Genomic DNA, 10,400 nt, shown 5'->3' on the forward strand with positions numbered 1-10,400 from the left:
TGATTTGGAATGTCCCACTCTTAATGGTTTCAAATGGCATAAAGAATTGCCTGTATTTGAGTATGATTATTGAAGGTTGAAATTTATTATATTGGTCAGGTTTGAAGGTTGTAAAATGTAATTTATAAGTAAAATTCATTTTTATTGAGCGCCAATGTATTTGACACCATTATCACACCATCCATATGCTATAATGTTGGAACTTGTCACAGGTGGAAAAGAGAGATCGGAAAAGGAGTTCGAGGCCTTAGCTTCCGGTGCAGGTTTTTAAGAGTTTCGGCTAGAAGTGACCGCAAACAAACCAGTGGAAAAGATCAACAGGGATAGCCGGTCCAAATTATTTCCGACAAATAAAAGACTAGCGAAACCCCCCCCACCACCATTATTATTAAAGAAGATAAGCCAATAAAAACCATTCAAACTCATGAATTTTGGTGTTTAATGTATATCCTAGAAAAACCCATTTAATATAGACCAACCAGATCGGCCCGATCGCTTTTCTCCATTTTTCGTTGTAGAGTTTCAACCAGGTGTGCAATGCTTCCCATGATTCCATTATGGAATTTTCCAAGTACGGCGCGCTGTGCTCGAAAGTGTTTGAATAAGCCGAGAGCCAAAGTTTGTAGATATACCAATTCACTTTCTCTGTTATTTTTAAAAATAAAAAGAGAGATTAGCCTAAAAAACGTTCTGTCTTAAAATCATTTAGGCATTTACATTGCAAGCTAATCTATATTTTGGTAAGAAAAAAAACAAGTCGATAATATTATTTGATCCGATCGCTTTGCATTTAAATTTTGTCAGGAAAATGAATAAGATTGATGACATTACTTGACCCGATCACTTTGCATTTTATAGAGGATTTTTGTTCTGTTTGTGTTCAACTAATATTATATTCTTGATCAGTTCTTAAAGATTAAGAGACGAAAATATTCCATATTCTGACATTTTGCCTTGCCATTCTACACTTTGATTCTCTTGTTTGTTTTTGACTGGACAAAAAACCGAAATAATCTATAAAGCCATCGAATCTCTATAGAAATCAATAGTTTTAAATGAAGCCATATAAACAAAAACAAATTCGGTGAGTAAATAATTTATCGATCTTATGTTTCATAAGACATAATAACATGATATATAAGATAACACATTAGATTCGGACATCCCATTGGTAATATCGAAGAAAACAAAAAATATCAGTACAAAACAAGTTTTATAGTAACCGTATTGGTAAAATGGAAGAAAACCATATGTATATATAAGATAACACATGAGATTTCATTGTGTGTTTTTATATTGTTACACAAATATCTTTTATATAAGATTACAAATGTGAGTGAAGTCTAGCTTGTGAAAAGCCAGAGGACATCCACATAATATATTATTTATAACAATATGTTTGCATAAACATATTTTGATATTATCATATATAATAATATCATCGATTATGGTTTTTTCAGAAATTCCAAAACACTGTAGACACTTGCATTGCACATGAGTTTTGTAGTTGCAAATCCAGATTCTTTTGCCAATGCCTGAAATTCTGTGAAACTTCTTTCTCTTCCTCCAGGACATGCGGCCAGCATTAGAATATCTCTATCCATTATATACTTTATTTTTGATGAAGAACTGGTGTCCTTGAACTCAGGCACTATCAGTTCTACAATTATAATCTTACCGTATTCTGGAAGTGCACTATAGCAATTCTTTAAAAGCTTTAAACATTCTTTGTCACTCCAATCATGGAGTATACCCTGCATAGTACAAGTATTTAAAAAAACAATATATGTTTGATTTCTCACATTATTGTAACTTATTGTATATAAAATCATGGTCTGATGAAAATTTACATAAAATCATGGTATTATTAACTATAACAACCTCTCCGTATAACTTAAAAACAGTCTAAGGCACGAGAGTTATTTAATTATTTATAAATTTTTTAAATAGTGTCAAAAATTTAATTTATAAATAATAAATTAAAATTTTCAATTAAATATAATTTAAAATTATGATTTCTTTGTTCAATATACGATCAATAAGTTTTTGGACCATACATGCGACAAAATTATCTCCTTTACGCTTATTATATATAAATATATAATTAGATGAGGAGCTCGAACAACATATTATATATATATATATATATATATATTTTATAAACATGATGTGATTTGGACGATAATATATTATAAAATATATATATATTATGTTTAATAAAATAATAATTTCTGTTCAAAACTATATTAATTTGTCACACATTATAAACATAGCGTAATTTGATTAAATTGATTAACAGGTAACAAAGAAAACTTAAAAGAAACAATTAAATACAACATAGAGTTTAAATTTCGTGTAATGTGTATGTTTACAAAATCTTAGGTGTATACAGAGATTATAAAATAAACTAGCTGCCATGTTTAATGAATTTATTCAACCCAAAATTATAGGAAAAAGTTATCTAAAGTAGTATAAGTATTTTGAATAAGAAATTAAGTTTGATAGAAATATCATGATAATAAAACCGGCCTCCGTATTCATAAAAATAAACTTAATTTGTATTAAAATATATTTTAATTTTATATAATTATCTAAAAATGATTTAAATGCCATTGAACCCTGACAATTATTGTGTTTTCATTATTTTAAAAAGAAAATTTAATTAACACCTACTTATCAATTTTAATCATTTATATGGAAAGAACTGGACTTAAGTCTTTATTCTAACTAAATTATGTGAATAGTTAAACTAAATTTGTCTTGGACAATAAATGTATTCACCTTGAGAAGAATAGCCTCTCCCTTTGGAATTCTTTCGAACATATCTCCTCCGAGATGCTCCACACCTATGAAAGACAAGAACATATGTTTCTTTATATTTGTATGGTTATTCAAATAGTTGAATATATAACAAATAGCCAAATAATTGATTATAATGTGCTGGACTTCTTTTATTAAATTAAAATATTAGTTTATAATTCCAAATCACAAATTTAAATAACTTATTAATTTATTAGTTATCAGAAAAATAATAATTTTTATTTGGTTAATTATCATCGTTTTAATATTAATTATTTATATTATTATTCATACATAATCAATTTTTTAATGTTAGAGCCTATTTTAAATTTTGAGCTTTTTAAAAAATTTACTCTCAAATACATATCAAGAAATAAATTTATTTCAAAATAAAGTGTTTTATTTTAATACAATCATTATATCGTTTTATGATTTTTAAGATTATGGAAAAAATATTTCGTACAAATATAAGTTGACTTATCTTTAATTTTTTAATAAAATTTAAATTTTTTAGTTCATAATTATTTTAATCATCTGATAGGTATTAAATAAATAAAATATTATAATTTAGTATTTGATATTCCTGGTGTTTCACGAAAAAAGAATGTCGCTTATCAATGAACAGCATAGATATCAAACACAACTACTACCTGCCTTACAGTGTGCATGCTACTCAGAGCATCTCCAATGGGAGGTGCTAAGAGGGGTGTCAATGTCATGCGATATGATATGGACCGGCATTCTCGTTGGCACTTCTATTATTGGAGATATTGGAGTGCTATTGGGGTGTCAAGTGAATTGGTTTTGGGGTGCCAAAACTTGGCAACTCATAAAGTAGGGTGTCAACTTCATATGTGATCCAAATAATATATAAAATATAGATTTGTGGTCACAATAATACATAAAATATTATTTCTTTATTAATAATATTGGCATCTTGGGTGCAGAGTGCTAACAATGATTTGGAAAAGTTTGAATATAAAAAATAATATTTTGAGTTATGGGTCAAAATTGGCCCCTTAAAAGATGCCAATCATGGGAAATGCTCTTACCAGCTAAAGGAGCAGCAGTCTTGATGACGTGAGGTAAATCTAAGTTGACTCCCTTGATCAAAGGATATTTGGATATGATTTTGGCCAGCATGGCCCCTGTTCCACCACCAACATCTACGAGTTGTGTTATTTCCTCGAATCCAGTATATGCCTCCAGAACACTTTTCATAACTAGAGAGGTGTGGTTATACATTCCTTGATTGAAAACATCGTTAAATCTGCTGTCTACAGCAGGATATTCAAATGCATGCATGCCATCATGAGCCCTGTTAAAGGGAGTTCCTCCCTCAAGCACTGCATCTTTCAAGTGATACCTAACAACATTGATCATGAGATGCATCTTATCGATGAAAATGTTTCGTAGATGACTTATTGACCTTTTTAAACAGTTAAGCATATCGAAACAGTTTAAACAAAGAACAAGACATCAAGACATACCAGGAATCGATCATAACTTTGTCATGAATCATAACCAATGTCGGAGCTAGTGAAACTCCATCCTCATCAGAAACGTAATACTTGCATACACTTGTTAGGCCATACAAACTCTTTTCTTTTCCATCTTCTCCGGCTACTACAATCCGGTTTAGAATGGAATTGGCAGCCAAAAAGCGGAGAATTCGTTCAAGCATTGCAGGAGCTGTAGGATTTTGTGTGGGAAGATGAGCTACGATGTCGTCTGGAGACAATCTTTTAGCATCATGTCCGAAAGGGGAAGTGCCATTGACAGTAGAAGCTTTAGCTATGATCTCAAACAAATTAAGTTGCATCGCAGCTGTGGTTACCATACCAAGAGTTGTACCACTGCTGACCTGCAGTGCCCTTGCAAAATCACTGCCTTCTTCATCTTCTTTCGACATCCCAGAAAATTGGGCTTATAATTGAATTGTATGAGTGTTGTTTTAGTTGGTTCTGCAGGTAGTTGTATTATATAAGAAACTACCAAATATATATAATGCAAGGAGGAACGAAGATAAATAAAAACCTGTAACTTCTACACTTTTTTTTACCTTATTTTAAACTCACTCAAACCATTGGTGGAACCGCAAGTGAGATTATAAAGCACTGATTGAAATTTGAATACCGAACCTTGATACCACATTCATCAAAGAGAGACGACCATCTCTCCAGGTATTGATTGGTTAAAAGGCATGACAGAGAACGTTGTTCTGAGTGTAATAACATAAATACAAAAGTAAAAAGCAGCGTCGAAAAAAAAAATTGATTTTCATAATAGTGATTTTTTTACGTCACATAATAGCTGTAGACCTCTGAAAAAGCGTATCCGTTGAATATATTTGTTAATCAGACTCTCAGAGAGAAAGAAAGCATGTATAACAATTTATTATAATATATAAGATTGAACATGGAGAGAGAAGCGCTCTATAAATAAGGCTTCAAAAAGTTGTCCTAGTGAAGGATATTGTTGGATCAACAATTTTCATCAAATACCGGAAATTATGACTTAGAATATGTTATAAGGTATTTGGTGAACTCGATCTAAGTGCCCTAAACATATTGACATGAAAAACAATATACACTATTTTTTCGCCACCGACTCAAACGGCCTCATAATATTTTCTTACTGTGCCACCAAACCACCCATTTTTGACTATATTTTTAGCGAATACCCAGAACTTGTCTCATTGTTGCAACAATGGCGGTGTCATCACGTCATCCACCTTTTCTTAATAATTCAAGTTGGCAGGAGATATGTTGTCCGAATGATAATGATCAGACGATATAAACCAAGTAATCCTTATCACATAAACCAGTGTCCTATTTAACTACGCGATCTTGATATGATTTGACTGTTCATGATGAAATTTCTTCGTGGAAATATTTACAACATTAGAATAATTCTTCATACAAACATTTATAAGAGCACGAGATTGACTAAAATTGATGTAACAAATTGAACAGGTAATATGTAAAATTTGTTCAATACTTAATATATTATTCCGCCTATATCATCAGATTTTTTAAAGTTTTCTTTTTGGATGTCTCAATCCAATGTTTTACATGTCAAAACTAATTACCAAATATAGTCCATGGGTCCCACCACTTTCCAATTTTTCCTCCTTTTTCATACTACTTTTACTTCCTTTTCACACTACTTTTACTCCATTATCTCTCTTTTATACATTAAAAATCAATGAGTCCCACCACTTCACTTATGTTTCTTTATCTTTTCCGCTACTTTATACATATTTCTTAACCGTCGTACACAAACCAAATGTAAAAATTGGCTCGGACGGAGGGAGTATACTTTATGATATCGGCTATATTCATGAGCTATAATTTAAAAATAAGATGTTACTAATATCTTGATCGTTATAAATAAAATATATCACTTGAATATAATGATAAATGATGTGTAATTTTTCTACTATTTTTTTACAAACAAGGTAAAGTATGATAGAAGTGTGATTTTTCAATAAATTTTCTATATTTTTTTGGTACGCCAAACTCACATTTTGGCTAAGCGTTTTTCATAATTGGAGTTGCTCCAAGTTAATATTACCTTATCAAAAATAAGAAATATAAATATTTATTAATTCATATTAACTGAGTAGAAGTTAATATTAACTTTAATGGAATATTAAAGCTATAACCAAACTAAACAAAATTTAGGTGCTTACATGAATATTAATTTCTCTGTCTCCTAGGTTCTTTATGTCGGCAACGGAGGGTCAACACGCATTTCAAGACTTGTATAAACTATAAAGTATAATTTTTTAAATTATTTTAATTTTTTTCTTTTAATGAAAGTATAATATATTAACTTTTGTAAGAAATTGAAAAATAAATTATGATATCATGTGTTTTGAAAAAAAATAAGACGGGCAGTAATTAACAGGTCCACCGGCATAAAAGTATGTTCGCTAGCTCTTTGTGACACAAAAGCAGAAATCTAGATACTCAGCCTGGTGTCACACCTCGACAAAATTCAACCTCTACGAGTGCAGAACATTCTAGAGAAGGCCGGAAGGGTCCGGAATAATCTAGAATGGTGAAGAACTTGAAGGAATTCTCTAGAAGACGCCCGGAGTCTAAGAAGAGTCTAGAAGAAGGCGGAACCTTGTGGAGCTTGGTGGAGTCTTCCGGAACCTTCAAGAAGCTTGGGAGTTTCTAGAGCTTTCCTAGGTAGTACTTGTATATTCTAGAAATGATAGGTTCTAGAAGTATCTTGTATAGGTTGGTTAGTGGAATATTCTAGAAGCATGTGGGATGTACATGTTCTAGAATTCTCTCCAAGTGGTGGAGGAGCCTATAAAAGGGTGAGACCCCTCATTTGGAGAGGGAGCAAGCAAGGAAGCAAGTGAGGAAGTGTGAGAGCAAAATGAAAGCATTTATAGTGAAAGCTAGAGAGCTTGTGAGGGTTGAGTGCTAAACTTTGTAACTAGCAAGGGGCTAGTGTGTGTGGATCAAGGGGATCCAATTCTTGTAATTGGGTTTTACTAATAAAGAAGGGCTTTATTAGTAAGTATTCTCGTTCTTTACTTATTTATTCCGCTGCACAAGTGTAGGTTACACTTGGGGTAAGGCTGGTCTAGTAGTGCGCAAGGTGGGCGACGAGTGCTAGACGCCGGCACGGTGAGTTTTGAAAGGGTCGAAACTTTAAACCCGTGACAACTTGGTATCAGAGCTAAAGGTTACGAAGGGCGTAATCTTGGATCGAGGAATGGCGAAAAAGGTTGACGAGGTTCTCTTGGCGTTAGGCGCGGGGTTGGAAAGATTGGAGGCGCGCATGGAGCAAATAGAGAACAACTTCAAGACCTTGGAAGAACATGTGTTCGAGGAGCTTGGACGAGTTAAAGAGGAGGTCCAAGACATGCGAATGAATGAGGTGGTTCGAGAACATGTGTTCGAGGAGCTTGGACGAGTTAAAGAGGAGGTCCAAGACATGCGAATGAATGAGGTGGTTCGAGAGGAGCGGATCACTAATTTGGAGAAAACCGTTGTGGATGCGTGCAACACCGTCAAAGAGCAACTAGCTAGGATTCAAACGAGTATGCTCGGTGGAGGTCTTGTGGTGATCGATGCTCAAAGGGCCGAGGTACCTAAACCTAAGGAGTTCAAAGGCGTGAGGGACGCTAAGCTCGTGGAGAACTTCCATCCACCAATCAAAAGCTGAAATTCTCATGGGAGTTCGTGACTATTGTGTGCCCTTGGGCACACCATAGAAAATTCGTTTATTTATTACACTAACAGACCAACATGCTCTATATTTCCTTAATTGTTACTCTTGTTAATTGTAGAATCTGTTGCAACGAAGGAAAAGGAGAATTTATCAGCATGTCGGGGAAAATAACTACTGTAAATAAAATCTACAACGCATACACCGCATACAAAAGATGCTAAATACTAAAACCGAAATCCGGAAAACAAATTCAAATTTGTCTGTGTCGAAGGAACACTAGAATAATAATTGCTTGCAGGCGGCTGAGACAATTTAGCAAATAGTATCGCGTAACTCCTGGTTGGTGAGTGGTGAACTGCTGAGAAGACCCGAGTCTAAAATAAAAAATATCAATGATATTGCATTTTCAGTAAACTTTGAAATTATATATATATATATATATATATATATATATATATATATATATATATATATATATATATATATATATATATCACTCCATCTACAAGTACAGATGTAGCAGTAGGTCATCCATTTGTTTAGTACTATTCTGGTAGTTACATTACCTCATTGACTTTTTTAAAATTTGTAGTGGGTATGTCATAATTGGAATGATGAAGATTGCCTGAGGATCTTGAAAAACTGCCACCAAGCTCTGGCAGAAAATAAGAAGCTGATCATAGCAGAATTCATTCTTCCTGAGGTGCCCGGGGGAAGCGACGATGCAACCAAGGGTGTGGTTCATATGGATGCTATAATGATGGCACATATTCCGGGTGGAAAAGAGAGGTCGGAGAAAGAGTTTGAGGCCTTGGCTACTCAAGCGGGATTTAAAAGTTTTAGCATGGTGTGCTGTGCTTTCAATACTTGGATTATGGAACTTACCAAGTAGAGCTACAGCTAGCACTGTGTTTCCAAGTGTTCTATATATGTATGTAGCTTCTGTTTTGAAGTTGCAGTTAGACATGTACAATAAGGGCCGCAATCCCATGTCTGTATTAATGCACCCTACGTGATATATATTGCCCAAAAATTTACTTCTGTTGTGTGAAATAAACTTATTTCAAAGTCTAGTCAAAATATATGTATTAATGCACCCTACGTGATATATATTGTTATGGCTTATGCCCTTTTAATTGTTGATGTTTGTGTTGTGTAGATGCGGTCTTATATTTTAACTCGGTATATATATTCAACCCTTCATGTATCAAATATATTCCTTTTGATCCTCATACGAGAATGAATATAAAAAATGGTATAGAATGATGGATAAACTTGACAATTCATGTTAAGAGTAAGTTTGATGTTCCTTTTAAGCCTTAAAATATACACAACGAGTAAGCTTTGCTAGAAAATGTTGGAATTCATGCACTTGCTGATACATTCTCTCATTCATAGTATCTATTAATTATATATTCATGCATCTAGTAATTAAGTGATTCATGTATCTGATCTTTAGAATGTCCTATAGTATCTATATAAAGGATGTTCTACATCATTTGTAAACATCAATTCAATATAAGGAATCATATTCAGAATATATAAAAAGTGTTCTTCTATCTGTTCTTCTTAGAGCTCTGCTGTAGCAACTCACTTAGATTCCTACAAATTGGTATCAGAGCAGGTTCGTTTCTAATCTGGGATCGAAACTAGAAGTGATTACATGGCGTCAAATTCAGATTCTCAGTCATCTCTCATTCCTATCTTTGATGGTGATGATTATGACTACTGGAAGATAAAAATCAGAACTGTTCTAAGGGCAGAAGGCTTGTGGAATATTGTGGAGAAAGGGTTTGCAGAACCTGAAGATGAAGCAGACTTATCTGAAGAGGAACTTAAGAAACTGGAATCATCACGTCGCCAGGATGCAAGGGCGCTGAGCAAACTTCAGATGGGAGTCACAAAACCAATCTTTACAAGAATATCAACAGCTTCAACAGCAAAAGAAGCATGGGAAATTCTTGAAGGTGAATTCCATGGAGATGAAAAGGTACGAAGTATAAATCTCCAATCCCTTAAAAAAGATTTTCAGAATTTAAGAATGAAGGATTCTGAGAATATACAAAGTTATCATGCTCGTGTGATGGAGATTGTGAATCAAATGAAAACCTATGGAGATAATATTTCTGATCAACATGTTGTGGAGAAAATCTTGATCAGTTTGACAGACAAATATGAATATATTGTTGCTGTTATTGAGGAAACAAAAGATCTCACAAAGTTGTCAATAAAAGAATTGATGGGCTCTCTTCAAGCGCATGAAAAAAGAAGGATGAAACAGGCGGAACAATCAGAGAATGCTTTTCTGTCTAAGGCAAAGATGAAGCCACAACAATTTGCAAAGAAAGGTGGTCAAAATCAGGAGCAAAAGAAGCCTGACTGGAGAAATAAAAGAGAGAATTATT

The 10,400-nt window shown here is 33.3% G+C and overlaps 2 protein-coding genes across 2 annotated transcripts in view; one reads left to right on the forward strand and one right to left on the reverse strand.

Moving 5' to 3' along the window:
• LOC135146822 (bergaptol O-methyltransferase-like) overlaps positions 1 to 9,138 on the forward strand; it is a 67,661-nt gene extending 58,523 nt beyond the window's left edge. Inside the window, exon 3 of the mRNA XM_064078814.1 lies at positions 8,588 to 9,138. Within this exon, the coding sequence (XP_063934884.1) occupies positions 8,588 to 8,887 (300 nt within the window). The 3' untranslated portion in view covers positions 8,888 to 9,138. The remainder of the gene's footprint in view (positions 1 to 8,587) is intronic.
• LOC108222203 (caffeic acid 3-O-methyltransferase) lies at positions 1,264 to 4,970 on the reverse strand. Its single transcript, XM_017396108.2, has 5 exons — positions 4,862 to 4,970; positions 4,290 to 4,763; positions 3,852 to 4,165; positions 2,782 to 2,846; positions 1,264 to 1,754 (listed from the first exon to the last, which is right to left on the reverse strand). The coding sequence occupies exons 2-5, from the start codon at positions 4,709 to 4,711 to the stop codon at positions 1,446 to 1,448; spliced, it is 1,110 nt and encodes a 369-aa protein (XP_017251597.1). The 5' UTR covers positions 4,712 to 4,763; positions 4,862 to 4,970; the 3' UTR covers positions 1,264 to 1,445.
• Positions 9,139 to 10,400: the final 1,262 nt, after the last annotated feature.

This window comes from Daucus carota, chromosome 5 (genome assembly GCF_001625215.2).
Source record: "Daucus carota subsp. sativus chromosome 5, DH1 v3.0, whole genome shotgun sequence".
Lineage (NCBI taxonomy): Eukaryota > Viridiplantae > Streptophyta > Magnoliopsida > Apiales > Apiaceae > Daucus > Daucus carota.